Source organism: Pogonomyrmex barbatus, unplaced genomic scaffold, assembly GCF_055798465.1.
Source record: "Pogonomyrmex barbatus isolate J1 unplaced genomic scaffold, ASM5579846v1 scaffold1, whole genome shotgun sequence".
Lineage (NCBI taxonomy): Eukaryota > Metazoa > Arthropoda > Insecta > Hymenoptera > Formicidae > Pogonomyrmex > Pogonomyrmex barbatus.
Genome location: NW_028297098.1, coordinates 18,175,934 through 18,199,564, shown reverse-complemented (window position 1 = coordinate 18,199,564; position 23,631 = coordinate 18,175,934). Strand labels below are relative to the sequence as shown.

Sequence of the window (23,631 nt, the reverse complement as noted above, 5' to 3'; positions counted from 1 at the left end):
ACTAATAATTAATGTTTAGATGCTCTTGAATTATATTTCTTAAATGCTGTATGCGTGCAAATAGTTTGATATGTTTCGAAGAACTACTTAAATCGTGCATATAAATCTAGTCGTAAAATAAGTCACGGAGATGCATATGTAATCGGATATATGGCAGTCAAGTTATTTAAAATTTATGATACTATGATAAAAATTTACTAAGCAAATCTGTCATATATATGTTAATGATAAATCTTTAAATGGATTAACATATGTTTTGACATATCTATTTTTATTTGAAAATTGAAATCAACATTTGTCTATAGCACAAAATATTGCTATAACATTGATTATAATATACAAAAATATTATTTGACAAAATTGAAATATTTTTATATGGAATTTAAATAAAAAATGTGTGTGTGTGTGTGTGTGTGTGTGTGTGTATATGTATGTATAAAAATGTGTGTGTGTGTGTGTGTGTACATAGCAATAAGTTAATAGTAAGTATATGTTTTTTTTTAAATATAAAACATTTAAAAAAGAAAAAAATATATATATTTTTTTATTTCTATTATATATTACATATGCTACATTATTTGTTTTCAGTATTTAAACAGAAAGGAATATTTTAAAACATGTACTAACTTATCGCTAACATAGATATATATCAGATTTACTCAGTAAATTTTTATCACATTATCGTAAGCTTTAAGTAACTTAAACATCAGATTTCCGATTATGTATGCGTCTTTGTGGTTCATTTTATGACTATAAATTTGTACGAACAGTTTAAATAATTCCTGGAAGCATATCGGATTGTTTGCACAAAAATAAAATATTTGAGAAAAACAAATTAAGAGCTTCTAAATATCAATTATTGGAATGTGCAAGAAGCATAATGAAATATAATGCACGTGTTTTACAGAAAGCTTTAGAAGTAAATTTGAGCATATTTAATTCAAAATCAAAAAATTAAAAAAATATTAATCGAAATTTTAGAAATCATCAATAAATTTTAGAAATCATAAATCGATCGATTTCTTCTTTTTCTAAATATTCAAATATTCAGATTTAAATTTAAATAATTTAGATGACGATTCCAGATTCAAGTAATTTAGGTATTCAGATTATTCAAATAATCTAAATAGTTTGGTTTTAAATTTTCAGCTCTAAATTAATTTCGAATATTCAGACTCTAATCGAATGGCGATTTGACTTGTGGATCTTTAGCAGAAGATTCGATTTCTAATCAATTTTCCAACACGTTAAAGAAGTAAGCACCCTCTGCTGGAACTAGGCAGAATCGAGGCAATGACAAGCAGTCGATGATCAATGCAAAAATGGCGCTCGCCGAGGTTTGTGGTATCAACTCCTCCGTTGATTTCGGTTATTCACGAGAAAATGAGAAAATCGCTGGCGAAATCGAGGCATACACCAGAAATTTTACCAACAATCTGCAACTGGCGGTGCCGCCGTTCGTAAACGTAAGCGCTCAATGATGATCATGATGTAAATTTGCAGCATCATGCAAATCTTAGACACATTACAAATTAATTATAACTTATTAAATTATCATAGACTTTCCTTATATTCTATCGCAGATATCTTTAATAACAATACTAAGTAATAATGATAATAATAAAATTTTTTCCCTGCATTTTTCACTATGTTTTTTGAATTTAGAATTGTCAAGTGTTTTTAGGTTATTACATATCAATAAGTGTAATTATTAAAAATTGCAAATTTTATAGGATATTTTATATGCTTTGAATATCTTTTTTGCATTAAAATGTTTGATTTAAAAAATTCACAAATTAAATCTTTTTTTAATTTCTTTATATCTTTTCTTATAGCCAGCTGAAACTCTTGGCCGTATAGCTCAAGGTACTGATGAAACGGGGAAGAGTTTAAAAATCAAGTTTGATCATGGAACTACAACTTTGGGTTTTCAATATCAAGGTGGTATTGTTCTGGCAGTGGATTCACGTGCAACTGGAGGACAGTTCATTGGTAAAGTTTATTACATATCTTAGTTGTGACAAAATTTTATACATTTATGATAAACATTAATCACTTTCTTTTCTAGGTTCATCCACCATGAAGAAGATAGTAGAAATCAACGATTATCTTCTTGGGACTCTTGCTGGTGGCGCTGCTGATTGCGTCTACTGGGATCGAGTCTTAGCAAGGCAGTGCCGCATGTACGAACTTAGAAATAGAGAGCGTATCTCTATTGCGGCAGCAAGCAAACTTTTATCGAACATGATTTATAATTTCAAAGGAATGGGCCTGAGTATCGGTAAGATAAAAATTAGATTAAAAATTTCAATAAATGTGTAAGACATATGAGATTTTATATATGTGATCCCATAGGTATGATGTTGGCTGGATGGGACAAACGTGGTCCTGGACTTTATTACGTTGATTCCGAGGGCACTCGTACTCCTGGAAAAGTTTTCAGCGTGGGCTCTGGATCCGTATTTGCATTTGGTGTTCTGGATTCAGGTTATCGATGGGATTTAACTGATGAACAAGCTTATGAACTTGGAAGAAGATCGATTTATCACGCTACACACAGAGATGCTTATTCTGGCGGTATTATAAGAGGTCGGTTACAGAATAAGCATTGAAATGTAATTTTTTTCTATAATACTGCAGTCTCAATATTTTACTTTATCCTTTTTTTTTAGTTTATCATATGAAATCAACCGGCTGGGTGCATATTTCGGATCAAGATTCCAAGGACTTGCATTATATGTATCATGAAAAACCAATAGAACCAACACCGAGCACTTCCTCCTAGATTTAATTATCAAATACACACTGTGCAGGCTAATCATTTATGAAATAAAACGAAATGGTTTCTATATGTATAATTTATGATAAATCGTCGTGTTGATTTCAACACTTCCATTAATATTATAAAATTTTATCAAATATTTTCATAATATTCGTTTGCCTATAATAATTACGTCTAACAAATACTAATAAGAATCAACTTTCATTTATTCTTTTATTTCATTAAAATTATCATTTGAAATTATCATTTCGCACAGTAAGTTTCATCAAGATTAATAGATAATTCTTCAGAAAACTAAATATTCATATTTCTTGTATCTCTTATATCAAAGCAATATTGAGTTACAGATAAATATATTGCGTTAATTAAATCTTATATAAAAAAGGTTTAAAGAAAGTACGTATTTAAAGTTTGATTTCTAACGATACACGGTTGATCATGGATCGTTATTGTGTATAGGCACATTATGCTCGCTGTTGTATCTATATTCGAGCCGGGACACCGCGAGAAGTATTAACGGCATATGTGTGGCAACCCTTCCCCCTCCTCGCATTCGGCAGCGCAACGCACACGAAGGCGTTGGGAGTTGGATGCCGCTATCGCTACGCCGGATCGGCGAAACGAAGTCAGTGCCGCGTTGTGGTTGCGGCGATTGGACGGTAGCATATTGCGACTTGGAATTGCATATCGCGGAATTCAATCGAGATCCTGCTCGGTGCGAGGATATCAGGATGTCGAGCGATGCGGACGAGTGCAGGCTGAAGGGCGGGCATCCCCCGGCAGGTTAGCACGATTTTCTTTTTCACGTTCCATCCTTTGCGGAAACTACGCGGGAGACGGGTGGCTGACGCGGTTCCAGCCGCGTCGAATTTGCGACACAAATTCTCGTGACGTACCACCTGTCGATCGCGATTCGGACTTCCAAGGTCGGCCTCTCGCCCGAACAACTTCTAATACCGCGTGTTTCTCGTGCGACTTTCGCCTTTCTTTTTTTTTCTTTTTTTTTTTTCCAGTGAAAGCAGGCGGCATGAGGATAACGCAGCACAAAACGCCGAAGGACGAACGCGAGGCGAAGCCCAGTAAAGACATCGAGGAGAGCAGACCATCCAGCAGGTGAAATAGATCGTCTATCGATTTCGATTTCTTAGCGCATGTATGCTAAGACACACGTTCATTGTGATAAAATATTTGTCCCTTGACGCGGACTCAGCGACTAATTAGCGACTTCTCGCGGATGTCGAAAATGAAGCAACCGCGGCTGGTGCAGACGGCGACTCGCCGTTCAGGGCCGGTTTAATGGAGGGGGACGGATGAGGAGCACGATGGAAAGATTTAAATTACTCTACGTCGGTCGGAATTGAATCTTGTTCACAAACAATTAAATTATCATCAACTAAATTACTGATATTCTAAAGGAGTCGTTATTGAATTTATATCAATTTTTATCTTGAGTATTATTGAAATTTTTTCTAATTTAACAAAAACAATGAAATAATTGATAAATAATATATGGAAGACTAAAAATCGTAGTAATGTAAATCAGAAATTTTTAAAAATGAATTATTCATTATTTCTTTTTTTTTTAGCTTCTATTTAATTTTATAACAAGTCAACTACTAATTTAAGTTGATTAATTAAAATACATTGAATTTTTAGTAAATATAAATACAGAAAAATATTTTTAGCAAACAGATTATATCGACTATACCACTATAATTTCCAGCCCTTTATTTTCTTTTAATTACAATTTTTTTAAATTGTAATTATAAAGAAATAAGGGGCTGTAAATATTTCTTGTAAATTCGTTACAATTATATATTACTATCGGCTTGTATGTCTGTAATTATACAATTATTTTTCTGGGTCTCCGCAAAATCGATTGCAAAATCGATCCTATCCACGTATAGTCTGACTTGCGGTATCTCAAAGCGTATGATATTTATACTTGTTTATTCCATTTAGTTTTTTAAATATTTTTAGATATGAAGAGAAAAAAAATATAAAATCGAAAGATAAGATCACACGTCCTTACCGATTAATGTATTCCTGCGCGATGTCATTCTGATGATAAGCGCGATTATTGCCGCGCTCTGCATTTACATAATACAATATTGCGTAACTGAAAATAAACGTGAGATACATCTGAAAAAATATTTACACGGAGAGAGTTAAACTATACATAAACGTCAGGTGAAGATGGACTTAGGTGAAATTTCGACATCAATTACATCGTGGAAAAGCTCACAAAAACTTCTCTGAGCTTGCAATGATAAATAAATATTTTCTTCATTAAAAAAACACGTAATCTGTATACATGTTTTTGAGATAATTTCCTAATTCGATGACATTAATTAATCGATGACATTTGGCGCTGTTTGCGCCGAACTGCTTAAAAATAACTTGACTCATCAAATCGTCGATATCGGTATCACATATAACACAAAATTTAAGAAGCAAACAAGATTTTCGATTTTTTTCGCCACGTATATATTTATATGCCACAAGAATACCCCAATTTTTCTAGAATTATAATATTAATTAACGTTTTCAAATACTTTTTATACATTACTTTCAAGATATTACCAAAAGCAATATAAAATATCCGTAATGCGTTATTTTCATTTTCAGTCATATATAAAAAACGAGAAAAAGAATTTTAATGTTTGCAGTCCACCGAAGACGATAATGATAAGTGGTGCCCCGGCCAAAGGAAATGCCGATTTTCCACCGGAAGCTGTGCAACACTTCCACGAGAAGCCCACACCAACGCATGACGCACGGCCGGCGCATTGTTCGCGTCCAATTATCATTCATCAGCCCAGAAAGTGAACTATACCTCGCGAGTTGTGCACCGTGTTGATGGATTTTGGTCCACAAAGTCACACGTTGAGTTTGAAAAAAAGAAAAAAGGATTATAATTATACAGATATATATATATATATATATATATATATATATATATATATATATATATGGGAGATAGGTATATATTATATATAAACGTACTTAAACAGAAATTTTTAAAAAGATTAAAATCGTTTGGACTTCGCGCGGCAGCGTTTGCACTGTTTAATCCTTGATCCTTTAACCAACGAACAATCGAAATCTTTTTTTAACGAAAATTTTTGTATCACGAATTTCGAAGAAATTCGTGTAAAAAAGTTCGCGACTGCGAAAGCAATAAGTTGCATTTCTTCATCCTTCTCTAAGGATGAATAACGGGCAGGACCCGCGTAAACTAACTGGTTAAAGAATTAAGAATTTCGATTTCTTGTACACACAGATATTAAATCACCTTACGAGATATTATATTGTTATTAAACACAAAAAAGAAGAAAGTTTATTTTTGACGTTACAAGATTCCGTATATTGACATTTAACGGGCTTTCCCAAGTATGTTTTTAACTCGTTATCGCTTTTATCTTTTATCTTATCGTTTCATTTATATTAGATACATTTCTTACAATTATTACGATTATAACACGATTACACATGATTATTGTTTTCGGGACCAGTATGTACTGCAACTCGTGATAAAATTTTCGCATTTAGTTTCTTTCTTAATCTTTACTCTTATTATTTTTCTTTTTGTATCTGTCTGATCTCTTTGATCTTAGTGTAGAAATTAGACGTATCGCTTTAAATTTCAAGGAATCGAAATACTTTGTTAACACAAGTTAATGTTAACATAAGTTAAGCGTGTAAATGTCGAGCGAGTATTTGACAACAGTTTGTATAACATTTGAGAGGGAATAAAAATTCACATATGTACATAATCCACATGTGAGGTATCTTCATTATTTATCAAAAACTAATATTCAAATAATTTTAATCATATAATTTTTGTAAACATATAATTGGATATTATTAATATAGCCGAATATTAAGTTTAATATTAAATATTAATTACTGATAAAGTAGTTTACGCGTTACCATCTTGTGAACATCGCAGTTTACGAAACAATGGAATTAACAATGATCCATGTTGTAATAGTAGGTAATCCGCAAGCCACAATATAATTTTGAAATATTCATGAAAGTCTCAAAAATATAACTAACTACTGACAATTATTAATGCAAAAATAGATTTAACTGTTGTATAATAAAATATTTATTTGACATATATCAATAAGGAAAATTTAATAAAGAGCTGTCAATGATATATAAATATATAAATTAATGTGATAGAAGTAAGACTAATAACAGCTCAATGATTCTCAATGATCTTGTTACAATATGCCTAAAATCCACAATATAGAATTAGAAAACGCTATTGATTCTTCTCTGATACACTTTGTTGCTCTATGTAACCTTTTAAAATTTTTGAAATACTCTGCACACCATTGGTCACATAAGTTGGAGTTTCAGACAGGAATTTCATGCTTGCTATGACTCCCTTATTCCATGAGGATTTTACAGAGTTGGAGAGATCGCTGGTACTTGGTAATGGTGGCAACTATATGTGACAATGTAAAAATTTCTTAAATGAATCTAGTAAAACATTGGAGCAAAAGTTCATAAGACAAAATAAAAAGTTTATAATTTTACTGTATGCACAAATAAAAATGGATATAATAAAAAAAAAAATAAACAAGGAATCAAACAAGGAATTAGAAATAGAGAATTAAATTTCGACATATAGGAATCTATGCTTTAATATGCAATGAAACACAGATTCCTTATTTTCATTTACTGTGTTTGAATCCTTACTGTTCAAGAATCAGTAAGATCAATCGCTTTTTATCCCACATAACTATAATTCAATCTTAACGTTGAACATTAAAATTTAATATAAATTTATAATATGTGACTCGAAAAGTGCTGAAATTACATGCTACATGGTAACATTGTTTGAAATAAAACCCACTTCATTGATGACCTCCTTGGGAATATTGTCCTTAATATAAGGGGTAACATTATTGTACAACCTCCCATATAACTGCACGCTGTCCTCAGATTTGGACCACAGGCCCTGCTGAATGCTGTAGTAAACGATACCGCCTACGAGGGTAGATTTGATGGCAAACCTGCGAGATATAACCTCTCGTCGTAATTTGATTTCGACTAGTGGGACAATGTAACATGCGAATACCGTGACAGCGTGTCCTCTCTACTCCTCAGCGAATGTACTAACCGCACGATACTCATCGTTCAGTGGGAAACTACTTTCAACAAGAGTAGATTTGATGAAAAATGTTCCAAATCGAACATCCGCCGTCTGTCACAGGCGAAACTTACGTAAAGTCTGCTAAAGCAAGAGCGGCGCAAGTCAATTGTCAGACGCGAATGCCGATCAGCTGACCGAAGCAGGCATTCATGAGTTTCGCCGCCTATGTCTAGAACCTGAATCAATTTTTTTAAATATTTGTATATAAATATTTATAATTATAGTTTTATTTAATTTGAAATAATTTCGTGACAAAAATTTGCTCAGGATTAATAGTCTTATAATTAGGATTTTATCGGTGATTTCTTTTTTTCTCCTTTCAACGCTGAATTAAGGCCCTGCGCACAATGCAAATATAAGAAATAGGAATAAATATTAAATTTAAAAAATAAAAATTAAACGTAATGAATACACACAATGTGTGTACAAAAACGTAATGAATACAAGTATAGGATATTTCTATATTTTATACTTATTTATATTCATTGTGCGTTACATGTAATTTTTAAATTTTCATTTCCAAAATTTAATATTTATTCCTGTTTATAAATATTCGCTCCATTGTGTGCAGGCCCTAATGCGCCCATTCAATATTACAACTGTCCATTGAATGGGCGCTAAGTAGTAATCAAATATTATTGGTTTTTCTTTTGGATCCAACCAATCATTCCAATTCAATTGAAACCATTCAGCGATTATTAGATGCACTCATGTACACCTACATCATTTTGAGTGCAAAAAGAGTATATATCTTTATAACACAGCTGCCTCAGCAGTAAAAAAAGAATAAAGTTGAATCAATAGATTTTTATTCTAAGATTTATTCTTTATAGTTGAATTTCTTATGTTGTTTATTTATTCTCTTTTTTATCAGTTTCTAATTATATTCGATTCATTTCGAATGCAGAAAGAGTGAATAGTATATCTACAAAGAACCAAATGCCAACGCCAAATTTCAGTCAGTGTTGTGCATCGTGCGTCGAGTATGACTCCGTTATGATGGAATGTCAGTTTCTTTTCTTTTCAATTAAAATTTTATTTGTTTAATGATAATCACACAGTTCGGATTGTGAAAGTGATGGTGCAGTACTCGGTGGCATCGAGTTATTTATCCTAATTTCAAAATTCTTGATTTATAATGTGGCCGATAGAATACGTCGAATTGAAGGTATTAAACATGTGTGATTTTATACATTATGATTTTATTTAAAAAAAAAGTAAAATTTAATAATATATTTTTTCTTGTTACAGCGTATCGATGAGTTATTGCAATGTGGAATATGTTATGATTACATGGACACTAGTGTAATAACCTCCTGCTCTCATAGTTGTGAGTGATTTAATAAAAAGATCTTCAATATCATACCTATTATTATACCTATCATTTGTAAATTGATATAAAAAAATTGAATATACATCTCATACATATGATTTTAGATTGTTCCTTGTGCATTAGAAAGTATCTGCATTACAAGACCCAATGTCCAATTTGTTATGAGGAAACCTTTGAGAAAGATTTGAGAAAGAACAAACTTCTGGATGAGATTATTGTTTGTTATTTAGATTTTAAAGACAAACATGGCAAGAAATTATATCAGGAAAAACTGATGACTGCAAAACATGAAGACTCTGAAATTATGTGTTCCACTAGTACAAATAGTACTAAATGTAAAAACGAAGTTTTTGATATAAATGAGATATCACCCAAAAGGCTTGATAGTCCAATACTTAAGATTGGTAATACTACACCTCATAGACAAAAGGATTATCAGCCAGATATATCCACTCCTAGCACCAGTACAGAATTTAGAATACCTTTGATGTTTACACCAAAGAGCAGAAAAGATTTTCAAAAGGGAGAGGATCGTCAGATAGTTACATGTCCAGTATGCAAAGTAGAAGTATCTCAAAATAATATAAATAGACATTTGGATGACTGTTTAAAAAGAGAGAATGTTAAGGATCAACCTAAAATGTAAATATTATCTTCTATTGTCTTATTATTTCTTAAATTTTTAGAAAAAATAATATCTGAATGAATATTGTAGTATATTTTCTGTCCTTTTTTTAAATTTAACTTTTAAATTAACTTTTTTCTAGAAGTGCACAAAAACGTAAGCCATTGCCAAAGTTAGTATTAAGTTTAATGAAAGATAATGTGATACGAAAAAGATTAAAAGAATTAGGTTTATCATCTCAAGGAGACAGAAAGACTTTAGAAAATAGACTGCAAAGATATATGATTCTTTATAATGCAGAATGTGATAAAACAAATCCAAGATCTGTATCAGAATTGATTAAACAGTATGAAGAAGAAGAAAATTTGGAGAAGAAAGTACAGAAACCGTCAAATGTAAATATATCATATTATGTATTTTATATATTTGGTTTTAAATATTTTACATATTTGGTTTTTATATCTTTGGTTTGATTAAAATTTTTCTATATTAAATTTAATATTGAATTTTTAGAAATTGAATGTAAACAAAAATACCGAACATAATATTATAGAGCAACAGAGAAAAAAGTATTGTAAGTATTCTAAGATTATTTGCAGATAATAGGAATATAAATTATAATTCCTTAATTTTTTCTTTTTTTATTTTTAGTAGCTACAAATAAAGAAAGTTTTGACCAATTAATTGCAAAAGTAAAACATAGAAATAGTTCACAAAAGATGTCTGCCAGGCGCAACATTTTAAATAAAAAGGATAAAAAGGATTCTGATATTTCATATAATGATGATGCTATAGAAAAGAATTCAACAATTGGAAATGGCCAGAAAAATGATTTTTTGCCACTAAATTCTATGAATATTGAAGATTCGGATTCGAATATATCTTATTCTTTGCAAATAAATCCCATGAATTTTTTGACAACAGAATTGGCTTCTTCGTCTAATGATTCTATTGATCAATGTGCTTCCAATGATGATACTTCAAATCGTTTATATGAAACTAATTCAATTTCGTTTAATTCTATTATACCAACGGAAAATATAAAAATTGATAAACCATCCTTTGAAAATACATTAGTTTCTGAAGAAATGGCTTCTAGTAATTCATCAAGACAGTACAATGTTTCGGAGGATGAAATGGATGTTGACAACAAAAAGTCAGTTTTTGAACTTTTCAAAATTGCAGAGAAGAAGATAGAACAAACTAAATTGTCTGTTAAGAGGAATGAAAGTGCCACAAAACATAGCCCAAACAAATACATTACATACTCTAAAAATGAGTGGCAGAGAGAATTACGCGATGAAGATTTAATTGAAGAAGATACTGAGCATTTTGTGAAAGACAATGACAATATTGATTTTCAAGATAATTTTGGTAAATAATTTTTAATATTGAGAATATCAAAATAAAAGTTATTTAGTTGTTATATATTGTTTTATTAGAATAAAATCTTTATAAAACAATATTGTTTTTTACAGGGAAATCATATCACGAACAGTTAAATAAGAAAGAAGAATATGCTTCCGGTAGCACAAAATTCGAAAAAGAAAATATGAAGGCATTGTATAAAAATCTAGCAGTTTATACTCCTCGAAAACGGGAGCGTGATATAGCATTCGCATTAAGTGGCGAAGAAAAAATTGGAGATAAAATGATGAATTCTAAGAAATCATTCCGTCTTGGCCTCTGTGAAGCTAAGGGATTTAACAATGAAAATATCAGCGAAGTAATACAAGACGAAGAAAAATTGCAAAGCGAGAAAGTACAGTCGCAGGTAATTCAGACAAAAAATATTCACAATGTTGAGAGAAAATCTGTTAGATTAAAAAATAAAATTAGTAAAATTAGTAATTAGTAATTAAATGATATAAAAAAATTAAAAATATAAGTTCACGCAGGAATAATTGAATCATTGAAAGAAATAAAAAAAGTTTTATATATATTTTATTAATCATTATATAAGAAATACTAGACTAAAAGCAAATCTTTTGTATATTTAATTGTTGTACATATCTTTGTGTCTATAGTGCCTTGAATGTAAAAAGATGCATATTATTTATTTTTAAGGCATAACAAAAAGAAAAATAAAAAAAATTATAATGTTAGTATTAAATATCTCTTTTTTGTATGTAACATTTTTTTTTAATTTTATACAATAATATATATTGACATCCTCTCAAAAGAGATTTTCATGATTATTTGACATATTAATTTTTTAAATATTGTAATATATTTTTATTTGATTATGATTATATCAATATTATATTAAACATTTTATATGTTAATTACAATCTGATATTGATTAAAAAATTAGTTAAACAGAATAAAAAGTGCGTAAGAATTTATTCGTTCATATTTTCCCGTCCAAATGTAACATTTCGTTACGTCATTTTAACGCTTGATAGGGAAGATATTGAAATCTTTATCAAAGAAACATTAAATTTTATTGAATATATATATATTATATACTATATTATACCAAACAGGAAAAAGAGGCCAATGATAAAACGATCGGCGCAAATCTCGATAAAACTTACATATCTCAAATGTATATCCATAGACACTAACAATAATTTAATAAGCTTAACACAATGTCAAAATATAGCTGCCCATTTCTAACAACCTCTTACGCAGTAAAATATCTGTCTTTGATATTACACAACTTTGATATTAATCCAACTTTGGTATCGATTTATACAATTGTACAGTTAATTTTATGTACACATCGTGCGATTCGCACGACAAACTCGTCTAAGTTCGTAGATTTACAGGCGCTAATATTCTAAACAGAACGGCTATCACATTCATTACACATCTCGTCTAATTCTTATTTAACGTTATTGCATTGTTATAGACCGTTAAACTTTATATGCCGACACCTCTTTCCTCGCTTGTATGCGAGGTGCGTCATTAATGTAATAATGTAGATTCGTGTACTTTAATAAGTTTTATCTCTAATTCTCGTATTTAGTTTCATGGAGATTTAACCGTTTAACAGAACGATCGACTAATTCTCTTATAATATGTAATGTAATTTTCTTACATTACGTGATTAGAGATATATATATATATATATATATATAGGATTAGGAAATACACATTTTCCGACATAAAATATCTTTTTTCTTAAACGAATTCGCGCAGTTAATAATAATCTCTGTTCCACTGTGGTATGGCATCACGCGAGGTAGTTACTCAAACGTTGATACATCCCTCAAATATATTCTATAAGCGATTTTAACTTTTATCCCGTGCATTATTATTTGTCGATCTTCCTGAAGGAGATCGAAATATTAGATGCGTGAGACATTATCTTATAAGCAGTATAGTCACAATTTGTTTATTAGATTCATCAGCGACTCATTCATAGGACTCATTCTTGACGCTTACAAATAGATTGTCTTTTGATTCGCTAAGAGGCCAGAGATGGTAGCCTTAAAGAAGTTAGTTATTAACATAGCGAAATGACTTTCTTCGCTGAAAAAAGGCCAATTGTCTCCTACTATTTATTTAATTAGTTAAATCCATTAATTTATTTATAAATTTATTTAATTATTTAAAGAGAAATTCCTGAAAATAGATTATCTCTTTTGCTTGAGACGGAAACTCTGTCGAGTTTCTTTTATCACACTTTAAGTATATTAATTATTGTAAATTCTCTTTTAATCACGAATGGACGAAGTTAAAGCCAAAATGTAAGTTAACTGCCTCACAGTGAATTCATTTCATGTGAAATTTATTTCTCGCAGGACAGCGCGGAGTTGATAAAATTAATTAATTCACATTTTTTGTTCATATGAATTCGCAGTAATAGACGTCAAGCTCTTGATAAAATTACACTTTCTGAGATAAAAATACAGTATTTACATGATAAATATTTTTCACGGCAGCACAGCTCTATTTTTGAAATTATTAGAAGAAGAGTTGCCTCGGAAAAATATGAAATTCAACTTCAATTTTTTTATTTTAAATTGAACTATTTTAAATGTCGGGAAAAAATAAAATTATATTATTAGCGTCAATTTCACTTATACATAGTTTCACTACTTAGATCTCTATTCTTCGTAGGACTCTGTATTTCTTTCTTTATGAAGTAATTGGTAGAATACGCATGATTTACAAAGATATGTAAGATATACTACAAGCTCTCCCAGATGAGTTTTTCTTTTCACGCTCGTGAATATATTTAAAAGAATATCTTTTTACAGCTATGTACATATCGTAGTTTTATAAAAAAAAGGACAAGATCATTTTCTCGATGGATAATCGATAATTTGTTTCCTGACAGCCGATCAAGTTTCATTTTGCAATATTGTTTCTTCCTAATCACATTTTGATTGATCCTTTTTGATTCTCGAATTCGTCGAACGCATTAATCATAAGAGGATACCGCTTTTCGGGAACATTACCGCAAATCGAATCTATGAGAGAGCACTTCGATTATCCTATAATTAATGTGCAATCTGTCGCGGTTGACACGTCGAGCGTTCTTCTGGGATAAATCATATTGGAATCACGTTACTGCGATTCCAATGGAATTGCAATCGTAAATAATGTTGATTCGCGGATTACGTTCCGAGATTGATTCGCACGCGATATCGAAACCGAGAATTCGGTACGTGCCCTAGAATGACATCTTAATTTTACGTCTCTGGAAGGAGCGTCCTTAGCTTCCTTCCAAATAATCTCGCAAGAACGAGTTACTCCTTATCTCCGAACATTCATCAAGGATATTATCTGCGAATGGATGGCATCTGCGAATATTTTTCGACGGCAGTCTTTTATAATCGACCAGGTCGAAGATGACCCCTTTTTATGGTCGGAGGCGTCCGCACTGTCTTTCACAGATGAACAAGATTATCTTGCAAAGATGCTTCTTCATAGAAGATCCGTTGACAGTGGCGGATTTATTCTTTTTTTCTTTCGAGGATCCGCCAATTCATAACGCCTCTTATTGTACTTTCTTCTTTTGTAATCCTCTCTATTTTTTAATAATTATTATTTTGCTACTTATTTCTACCATCATTCATTTCAATCTTAATAGAAATTTTATTAAAAAAAAAAAAAAAAATCAGCATTTTCTCTTGGCTAAATTTTCTTTACGTTAGCCTCGTGTTCGACGTCCATTTCTACCAATACAGATTAACTTCAATCTCGCTTTAACTTTATTTATTTATTTATTTATTTATTTTCGTTCGAAAATTTAGGAAAAGATAAAAGTAAATTAAACAGAGATTAAAGTTCTACATTGGTAGAAACAGATATAAATCTTGCTCGCTGATATAACATCAATCAGATCGTTTCTCTTTCGTTTTCTCTCGATCACTGGACTAGTGTCACGTTATATTATCTCGTTTGGATCTTCTCATTACCGTGATGCCTATTGAACCGCGTATTTTGCGCAACAGATCTATTATATCAGCCGTTGACATGTGTTCCACACTCTCCTCGTTAACCTGACGAAAGAAGAGATGACAGATTTTAAAATAGAATACAAGACTTCAAGATAATATATAATACATATTAATACATAATATAATCCTTTCTGTATTAATTTCTTTAATCTCTTTAAGAAAAAATTATTTATACGTTTCATAAATTTTATTTATCAAGAATATAAATATTACTTTTTTCAAGTTTAATGATCAAAATGTATAAGTCACAGAGTTAAAACAATAAATATATATATATATATATATATATATATATATATATATATAAGTCACAGAATTAAAACAATATTATTTTCTGCTCACGTAAAATAAAGTTAATGGTGAAAAAATTGTAAGAGTTGGAGGGAGAGGTTTTTGATATGCAAAACTCACCATCAATAACACGTCGCCTTGCCTGAGTCTGCCATCCTTGGCCGCGACACTATCAGGATGCACCACTGATATCACTGTACGATTTCCTTCCGGCTGCAAGCTGAAGCCCAGTCGGCTGTTCCACCCACGCGTCAGCTCCACCATGAACACCTGCAACAACGGAGAGCGGATTGCGCAACATTGCGACGCAACGTTCTTCTTGAGGATCGCATATTCCAATGTCTAAGGATCGATCGAACAAGAAAAAAAAAATTTGTCAGAAAAAAAATTAAATTGTTACGTTTCAAATTGATAATATTACTCGTCGTCGGGATTATCACTTATCGCTAAAGGTTCCAAAGGTTCGCTTATCCATTGGAAGAAAATTCGATTATAGAAATGATGTTGAGGGATCTACCTCGCTGCCTTGTTCAAGATCCTCGATGAGAGCGACCGAATCCGTGGTGTCCTTTCCAGTTTCTTCCTGTTCGTGCTCGGTGCCGTGATCCACCTCATCGTTCGGAGCGAACATTACGCCTTTCCACTTCAACAGTCCCTTACTGCCACCCGGATCGTCCGTTCCCAGGATCTTTCCTGCGCGACGCGACAAAAAACCGAGTTCATTGGGTTAGAAGTAATGCCGATTGACAACCGCGAAAGTCGGATCGCTATTTTCATGACGATGCGGCTATCTTATCGGTCTCTCCCTCTAACGCGCTGATTTGCTTTCGATGATAACGGCGTAAAATAAAGAGCGCGTATGTTCGCGCGAGTTAGGGTCAATTTTAACGGCATAGGGCTCGTGTCAATTGATTCGTGTCAATTGATTCAGACCAACAAATAATGAAGTTTATGTATTAACGAACTTATTATAATAAGCTTTAACGTATTTACTATAATGCATAATATATATAAACACGCACACATACACACAAAAACACACACATCTCTATGTTTTTAAACACGCGGATTTAAAGCTTGAAGATAATTTGTTCGATATGTAATACATGTCTATAAATTTATAAAGTATGAATTAGAGAATAGACAAAGAAACCCCCCCATCAATTAATCAAATTAATTACATATTGCGAACTCGACCGACAATAAGAATCGCATGAAGCTTTAAACAAAGCACGAGTACTGAGGCGGCCAATTTCATATATTGAATGTGCGTAAGGAGCAAGCGAGTCAACAAGACTCAATCATTAATCAATCAAGCTTTGATTCCATTAATTTATCCAGCCTCTCGGACGGGCAAAAACGAGCAGTAAGATACAAGGGCAGCGTAAAATAATTACCCGGGATGTCCTGATCGCTCGAGTGTGCGACCTTGCTCTTGGGTCCAGCCGGGTCGCTGCCGGCGCTGCCGCAAGCTGGATTGGCGCTCTGATAAGCCGGGTTCTTGTAGCTGAAGGCGACAGTGCTGGTGCTGCTGGTGGACGAGAGCACCGGCGGCATCGAAGCCGGTTCGGATGGCAGATCATTGTCGCGTTCGTCGCTCGACAGCACCGTCACGCTCCTGTCGTCGTAGCTCGGCTCGGCCAGCCGGCCACGTTCCGCCTCGGCGAGAATCACGTTGCCGTCCTCGGGATATTCGCCGTCCGAGTCGACGCTACAAAACTGAAAATGCGGCTTACCCTGCGGCGCCGATAAATCGAGGAAACTCGGCCTGGCCGCCGTATTGTTGGACGTCGGCCTCGACTCGTCGTTGTCGTTGTCGCCGTCGTCGTAGATGTAGAGCGCCGGCGGATCGATTATGTCGGTCGCAGGTGTGTTTGCCTGGGAATTGGTGATTTCCGTCTTGACGGAGCACTGGTCCGAGTCCGACGTGGTCTCCGTCCGGAGACTGACCGACGACGACGTCGTTTGCACGTTGTGCGACTTGCTCTCGGGGGTTTCTGCGGTACAGGTAACACTTGTCGTGAAGGAAATTTTGTCGTGAGAAGAGACCCGCCGCGAGGTCCTATCATCGTGGATTGTCCAAATCCCTCGCGAGTCGAGATAATTCCGAGAGACAGCTCGGCGCTGAATGTTCCGTCGTCATTTTAACGTTACCGGGAAATTCCGAAGTAACAGCCGATGTCGACAGCTGATCCTTCCAATCTTGTACAGAGTTTTGAGAAATATTTTACAGATCATGTTCGAATGTTTGGAAGTAGTTACAGAATTTTAACTGATAAGTTATCAAAATTATTGTCATGTTATCGACCGGTTTTAATTATTTTTTAATTTAAGTCACTTCATATTCTGTTTCTTTTACATTTTAATGCCTTATAACTCTGTTTGTGCATTTTGTTAATTATTTATTTAGCAATACCTTGTTCGGTTGTGGGAGTACGTGTGGCAAGCCGACGTCTTCGAGGTGAATTACACGATGCTCCAGGCGATTGTTGCTTGCAGCTACTAGATCCACTCGATGTACCAGGTGACAATTTCCGGACTGCTAGATCGCATAACATATCCACAGCTTCTTGTCTGTTGAAAAATAATATGGAATATAACGAACTATAATTCTCGTTATAGGGAAAGCCATAGACATCGCATTTTAGACGGAAATGACCACGTTGGTAACTTATAATATAAAATGTATTCGCAATCTTTTATCTATGACATTTTCTGTTGGCAGAAAAGTTGGCAGAAATTGATTCTGTGCGATTCGGTTATGTTACTGAAGAAACGGATTGCGTATGTTATAAAAGCATAAAGGAATATATTCACGAGAGATAGAATCGAGATCAGATTTGTCAAATATTCTTTTATAGGTCAACGAATAAATAAAATCAAACGAATAAAAAGAGTAACGATACAACTGAGCTCTCTGAGAAATTTCTTTTAAATATTTACTATCCAGAATTATTACTATCATATATACGTCATCTATCTACAGACAGTTTTGTCTCTTTATCAATTTTCTTTTCATTGCACTTCACTTCCAATATTCCAATAATACTTTTTATATCCGATACTTTAATTCTTAAATCTCAGAAATATAGTAATCTGCACATGAAGTAAAACAGATTAGAATTTCTTAAACCTCAAAATTAATTTTTTTTTTTTGAAAATGAAATTTTTAAGAAAGCCAAGAAAATTCAATTTACATTTTTTGAATTATTTTTTTCACTTAAAATCACTACCTTCTTATTTATAATATCGTCAATTAAAAGATACATCTTATTATATAAATACGATACTTAAGCGAGACTTAACTACCGAATTAAGACCTCATACCTCAAGCTTGTTCGTGGCGGACGGAGGGGGTGATCGGGTTCGGTAGGCGAAAGCGCTGAGACCGGAGTTTGCGCTAGATCTCGGTACAATCGCAGCTTCACCGTTGGTCCACATTGTCGCAGCAGCTGGACCGCTTCTTCGTGGCTCATCGGCGATAACGGCGCACCGTCCACCGCGACGATCTTGTCTCCCGGTCGAATTCTACCGTCGCTCAACGCTGGTTCTCGGACTAATGCGCGCACATAATGACCCAGCGCGCTGCTATCCGCTTTCCTCAGGGTGAAGCCGAGACTGCCGCCGACCTTTGTCATTTCAATATCAAATTCCTGCAAATGGAAATTGTAATTTGCCATTATCTAATAGTATCTCAACAACTGTATTAATTATATTAATTAAAAAATATATTGATCTTCTATCAATTAATTCTGTTTACACAAAGATATATTTAGTTTACAAAAGTTTCTTTCTCCATTGTTTTTTTTTATATCAAGTAATCGTCAATAATTCAATATTTTTTTTTTTATAACATAACTCAACGTAAAAAATATGTTTTTTAAACTGCGCGAAAAATATATCTATTGAATCGGAATGCATATATATGTATTCGACGTGAATATCCGATTATACGTTTTACGTATTTCCCTTAAAACTGTAATAGTGATAAACTTAGCATGCATGTTATTGTTTATGAGTATTAGCTTAAGGATCGATATTGAAGTTTCCTCGGGAGAATATTGGAATTGATGTATAATGCGTATATTTCAAGCTTATCGCTTTACTTAATCATGATTATTACAGTTCGAAGGAAGATCGCGCCACGACATTGAATTAAGTTTCAAAAGATGGTTCTCTATAAATAAAATCTATTTTAGCATTCGCATTAATATTTTTTATCACTTATTTAGAGTGGTGGAATCGTTAAATTAACATTTATCCTAGTTCATAATATATATTTCTCCAGAGAGATACATATCTGAGCCAAGTAACGCTTGTGAATAATTATTTATGCATATCATCGCGAGGAATTAAACACAGTTATTATTTCTAGCATGAAATGCGGGTGTGTTATCCCTATGCACTATATTTATTTTAAAATTAATAATTCCTCTTTGTTAAAATTTACATTTATTGTCATATTATATTATACAACATCTGTCAACCATATAATATCGATGAAATTTGCATTAAATTCCACTTACTAATAACAATCAAATAATTATCTTTAGGAATAATATATAATCGATGATATTAAACCATGATATTAAACCTCTTTTATAAAATATAAAATCGCGCGAAATAATGATGCTTCGTTTTTGTTCACGGAAATTATCATGAATTATCATTGAGACCGAGCGCTTTTATGTAAAATTTATTTAATTTCATTAAATCTGATATTTCCTATTCATTTGTTTATTCACCTCGAAAACATATAATGCGATAATTGTATTTCATGGAGTGTTGTTTAGGAATTATTACTTACACCGCAAGGCTCGATTTGTAAAGGCGGTAGAGGATTGAGTAAACGTAACGGAGGCGGCGGCTCACGTCTTGCTGGGGGTGGCGGCGGTGCACCGGGTGGCGTGACATTACTATCTTCTCCTGGAAGCCGGCACACCACCAGCTCGACCGTGCTGGGTGTCGTACGCAGAACTTCGAGAGCCTCCTGCAACAAGTAGCATCGAAATAAGATTATGCATAGGCTCTCCCGTAACACAAAGATAACACAAGATAACACAAAGTCACCGCGGTGTCATTTTTTTCAATATGGCGTTATAGTTTCCGGTGGTTTGAAAAGCCGAGGTGTAGCGAACCGCATTTCGGCGTTTTGCAATAGAAATAAAACATGACAATTTGAGATTTGTGAAAAGTAAAATTTGGCGATATATACAAAAAACAAATAAATAACATTTAAAAGAAATACTTTGATATCGTTTAATATTGTATCATTGACAAGATTTCTCAAATTTGCAAAAATTGTTTTTACATTTTTCCTCGCGATCTATAAAGATGTTTTCTACTTGATGAGAAACGCATTTAAAACAAATTATATTTGTAAAAATATAAACATTTTTTTTAATTTCTATCACATTCGATAAAAATAATTCATATTCTTTGCATATTTTTTTGTCATGGGGGAGAGATTGAAAATCATGTAAAACAATACAATGTAAAACAATACACCTGATTATTAAGAATACTGTTTTATTTTGCATTTTGAATACTATTTTGCATTTATCAAAAATTCAATGTATTTCAGTTAATCAATTTAAATAACATCAACATTTGATTTACTTCTAAAGAAAAGAAGAAATATAAATAATTCATGTTTTAACGCTTACATCACTGTGATTTTCAGCCTTCTACATGTAAATTTCTAATATAATGAAATAAGGCGCTTTCTTTTAGCTTCTTACTAAATGTTTATGTTTAAGGAATAGTGATACGATTTTTTCACTTCGTAATGACCGCGATTAAACGCAGTCATTACGAAGCCGTAAATGAAATTACTTCCTAAGTATCCTACAGCGAAGCGGGACAATTGAGTTAAGATAAAGTTAATGTTTTAGCGTCCACAGTCAAGTTCACGCATTTCATGGAAGATGTGTGAGAGCCGTAGAAATGCGCGAGTTTACGACGCGAAAGCACACGCGTTTGCGTACTGGCAGAAGGAGGCAGTATTGCTTTTACCCTCGTGAGACACGCTGCCAAGTACACGTAAGATAACACGTCTATCCTCTCGCCGACGCTCGCGGGCAAGCTGCATTATGCTAATCCAATGCAAATCTTCGCGAGAGCCGCGAGAAGAGAGCAAGGCTGAGGCCGCCATTCGAGAACGTAGTAATCATTACCAAGTACTCTGTGTGTGTGTGTACATTTTACTGCTTATCTAATATCAAGAGTTCGTTCAGTGCCTTACTTTTTTTCTTGAGAACAAACATTGTTAACCATGTCTGATATATCAGCAAAATAAACGATCGTTTTTATGAGAATTAATTTAATTTGATTTGAATTAATTAGATCCAAAAAGGAATTTATAATTTTACATTTTATATTACACACACACACACACACACACACACACGCGCGCGCGCGCGCGCGCGCGCGCGCGTAAATTAAATTAAAAAGATTAAAAATTACATTTTTATAATATATTTCTCCACTTTTTTTAAACTTTGGCCCATCCGCTATAAATACATTATTTTTGCGAATAAATGTTGTCGTCTCGAAACTTGTGATTTACGAAATATCATTAGCAAGAACAAGTTTGTAAACTGTAAGTTTTCATTTCTTAATTCTATTTAAATTCGCCTATTCCGTTTCTACCATTGATTTTTGATCATAATTAATTGATTACTTACGTAATTGGTGAGGCCAGTCAATTTGGTCCCGTTGGCAGCCAGTAGTATGTCGCCGATTTGAAGTTTGTTGGACAGGGCAGCGGGCTGTTGAGGAAAGAGTCTTTTCACCCTGACAGGTCCCGCGGTACCACCACCGGAAACGCTGAGGCCGAGACCGCGACTGCTTTTCTGTAGCGTTACTCGGAATGTGTTCTCTGAAAATTGTTTAAACATTTTTGTCATGTTCCTTGAATAGCGTCAGATTTCATTGAAAATAGTTAGCTTATCTATTTTACAAATTTTGTCAAGTCATTTCATGAATGTGTAAATCGCAAACTAAACGAAATTTTATAATTAAAAATTAAATCTCATGATTTAACTTTTAGCTATACATTGTAATAAATTCATGATGGACACTTATTATTTGTGAAATAAATATTGTGAGAAGATAGATAAGAGAAATAAACGCAGTCACGTCAAAATTTGTAAGGATAATCAATTCTAATTAAGTATAGACAAAGAGTAGACCTTGTCTAATTGAAATTCTGATTCCTCGGAATTGCCTCCGGGGTGTTGGGTAATTCATCGTTTCCGCTGAAGTGACGTATGGCCTAATATCTCGCGGAGCTACAATAGGAACAATTACTTTCTGTTGCGGTGTTCCAACGCGTGCATGCACTGCGGTGCGCTGCGTGCATATTTCAACCGCCGTAGCAGCCCTTTCGAGGGATGCGCTCTGTCGGTCATAATTTTCGTGGCACTCACTCGGAGAACATGTTTCTGAAACATGGATAAACACGCGCGCGCCACGTGAGTGTACATACGTCGTCGGCACATGCACATCGTCAAAATTCGCTAACAGTCGTAGCGATCGCACGAGCGATTGTTTGATTTTAGAAACTTTGATGTTTTATGTAACTATGCCACGTGCTGTTTGCATCGCGCTTATGCTTAAAGCTGAAGTATCCATATTGCAAAGCGGAACATTGTGCCACTTAATCAAAGTGCCGCGACAACCGTGGTAAACCTAATGCAGAATTCAATTCATTAAAATGTCGAAGCGACATAATGCTAAGGTGACGAAATTGCAAATGAAACGGGTTAATGATAAACGGATCAATTCAAAAGATTCCTTTGTTATGCGACACACGCATATATCGCATTATAATCAAAAGTCATTTTGTTATCATACTGTAAGTCATATTGTTGTTCACTAATAAAAATATAAAACACAATACATATTAAAAATTTTGGTTACGATAGAAATAAAAATTTGAATTTTTTTTTATATAAAATCCTATAAGAGACTCGGTTACGCAATTCGACTTTTTAACGTGAAAATCAATACGAAATA

At 33.2% G+C, this 23,631-nt stretch overlaps 5 protein-coding genes and 1 long non-coding RNA gene across 9 annotated transcripts in view; 4 read left to right on the top strand and 2 right to left on the bottom strand.

Annotated features, from left to right (window-relative positions):
- The first annotated feature begins 1,283 nt into the window (after nucleotides 1-1,283).
- Nucleotides 1,284-2,869, top strand: Prosbeta5 (Proteasome beta5 subunit). Its single transcript, XM_011636051.3, has 5 exons — nucleotides 1,284-1,466; nucleotides 1,836-1,992; nucleotides 2,069-2,281; nucleotides 2,356-2,589; nucleotides 2,673-2,869. The coding sequence occupies exons 1-5, from the start codon at nucleotides 1,308-1,310 to the stop codon at nucleotides 2,783-2,785; spliced, it is 876 nt and encodes a 291-aa protein (XP_011634353.2). The 5' UTR covers nucleotides 1,284-1,307; the 3' UTR covers nucleotides 2,786-2,869.
- Nucleotides 2,870-3,292: 423 nt separating this feature from the next.
- Nucleotides 3,293-6,562, top strand: LOC105425328 (death-associated protein 1). Its single transcript, XM_011636050.3, has 3 exons — nucleotides 3,293-3,565; nucleotides 3,796-3,895; nucleotides 5,452-6,562. The coding sequence occupies exons 1-3, from the start codon at nucleotides 3,373-3,375 to the stop codon at nucleotides 5,609-5,611; spliced, it is 453 nt and encodes a 150-aa protein (XP_011634352.2). The 5' UTR covers nucleotides 3,293-3,372; the 3' UTR covers nucleotides 5,612-6,562.
- Nucleotides 6,563-6,869: 307 nt separating this feature from the next.
- LOC105425327 (MICOS complex subunit MIC13 homolog QIL1) lies at nucleotides 6,870-8,074 on the bottom strand. Of its 2 annotated transcripts, none has more exons than XM_011636049.3 (3): nucleotides 7,917-8,074; nucleotides 7,650-7,809; nucleotides 6,870-7,238 (listed from the first exon to the last, which is right to left on the bottom strand). In XM_011636049.3, the coding sequence occupies exons 1-3, from the start codon at nucleotides 7,928-7,930 to the stop codon at nucleotides 7,053-7,055; spliced, it is 360 nt and encodes a 119-aa protein (XP_011634351.2). In that variant the 5' UTR covers nucleotides 7,931-8,074; the 3' UTR covers nucleotides 6,870-7,052. The 2 variants fall into 2 exon arrangements, with proteins under 2 accessions (XP_011634351.2, XP_011634350.2); XM_011636048.3 differs by having other exon boundaries at nucleotides 7,875-8,066.
- A 598-nt stretch (nucleotides 8,075-8,672) lies between these two features.
- Nucleotides 8,673-12,237, top strand: LOC105425326 (uncharacterized). Of its 3 annotated transcripts, none has more exons than XM_089082277.1 (7): nucleotides 8,673-9,117; nucleotides 9,201-9,279; nucleotides 9,387-9,924; nucleotides 10,053-10,302; nucleotides 10,421-10,481; nucleotides 10,559-11,281; nucleotides 11,386-12,237. In XM_089082277.1, the coding sequence occupies exons 1-7, from the start codon at nucleotides 9,088-9,090 to the stop codon at nucleotides 11,760-11,762; spliced, it is 2,058 nt and encodes a 685-aa protein (XP_088938403.1). In that variant the 5' UTR covers nucleotides 8,673-9,087; the 3' UTR covers nucleotides 11,763-12,237. The 3 variants fall into 3 exon arrangements, with proteins under 3 accessions (XP_088938403.1, XP_088938395.1, XP_088938394.1); XM_089082269.1 differs by having other exon boundaries at nucleotides 8,674-9,117; nucleotides 10,050-10,302; nucleotides 10,562-11,281; XM_089082268.1 differs by having other exon boundaries at nucleotides 8,674-9,117; nucleotides 10,050-10,302.
- A 91-nt stretch (nucleotides 12,238-12,328) lies between these two features.
- LOC105425325 (uncharacterized) overlaps nucleotides 12,329-23,631 on the bottom strand; it is a 102,705-nt gene continuing 91,402 nt past the window's right edge. Inside the window, exons 5-12 of the mRNA XM_011636043.3 lie at nucleotides 22,299-22,492; nucleotides 20,420-20,602; nucleotides 18,940-19,265; nucleotides 18,029-18,186; nucleotides 17,010-17,609; nucleotides 16,130-16,305; nucleotides 15,733-15,882; nucleotides 12,329-15,363 (exon numbers count right to left, since the gene is read on the bottom strand). Of these exons, the coding sequence (XP_011634345.2) occupies nucleotides 15,244-15,363; nucleotides 15,733-15,882; nucleotides 16,130-16,305; nucleotides 17,010-17,609; nucleotides 18,029-18,186; nucleotides 18,940-19,265; nucleotides 20,420-20,602; nucleotides 22,299-22,492 (1,907 nt within the window). The 3' untranslated portion in view covers nucleotides 12,329-15,243. The remainder of the gene's footprint in view (nucleotides 15,364-15,732; nucleotides 15,883-16,129; nucleotides 16,306-17,009; nucleotides 17,610-18,028; nucleotides 18,187-18,939; nucleotides 19,266-20,419; nucleotides 20,603-22,298; nucleotides 22,493-23,631) is intronic.
- Nucleotides 18,138-18,506, top strand: LOC148938191 (uncharacterized). Its single transcript, XR_016140579.1, has 2 exons — nucleotides 18,138-18,278; nucleotides 18,338-18,506. It is a non-coding gene; the product is annotated as an uncharacterized LOC148938191 (long non-coding RNA).

Excerpts from the sequence above, each read along its gene's own strand:
- Prosbeta5 (XM_011636051.3), top strand. The coding sequence starts at position 1,308 with ATGATCAATGCAAAAATGGCGCTCGCCGAGGTTTGTGGTATCAACTCC. Across the intron at positions 1,467-1,835 it reads CGGTGCCGCCGTTCGTAAAC|CCAGCTGAAACTCTTGGCCG; the intron begins GTAAGCGCTCAA and ends CTTTTCTTATAG. Across the intron at positions 2,590-2,672 it reads TTCTGGCGGTATTATAAGAG|TTTATCATATGAAATCAACC; the intron begins GTCGGTTACAGA and ends CTTTTTTTTTAG.
- LOC105425328 (XM_011636050.3), top strand. The coding sequence starts at position 3,373 with ATGCCGCTATCGCTACGCCGGATCGGCGAAACGAAGTCAGTGCCGCGT. Across the intron at positions 3,566-3,795 it reads GGGCGGGCATCCCCCGGCAG|TGAAAGCAGGCGGCATGAGG; the intron begins GTTAGCACGATT and ends TTTTTTTTCCAG. Across the intron at positions 3,896-5,451 it reads GAGAGCAGACCATCCAGCAG|TCCACCGAAGACGATAATGA; the intron begins GTGAAATAGATC and ends TAATGTTTGCAG.
- LOC105425327 (XM_011636048.3), bottom strand. The coding sequence starts at position 7,930 with ATGAGTATCGTGCGGTTAGTACATTCGCTGAGGAGTAGAGAGGACACG. Across the intron at positions 7,810-7,874 it reads AGAGAGGACACGCTGTCACG|GTTTGCCATCAAATCTACCC; the intron begins GTATTCGCATGT and ends TATATCTCGCAG. Across the intron at positions 7,239-7,649 it reads CCAAGGAGGTCATCAATGAA|TTGCCACCATTACCAAGTAC; the intron begins GTGGGTTTTATT and ends TGTCACATATAG.
- LOC105425326 (XM_089082268.1), top strand. The coding sequence starts at position 9,088 with ATGTGGCCGATAGAATACGTCGAATTGAAG. Across the intron at positions 9,118-9,200 it reads TAGAATACGTCGAATTGAAG|CGTATCGATGAGTTATTGCA; the intron begins GTATTAAACATG and ends TTCTTGTTACAG. Across the intron at positions 9,280-9,386 it reads AACCTCCTGCTCTCATAGTT|ATTGTTCCTTGTGCATTAGA; the intron begins GTGAGTGATTTA and ends ATATGATTTTAG.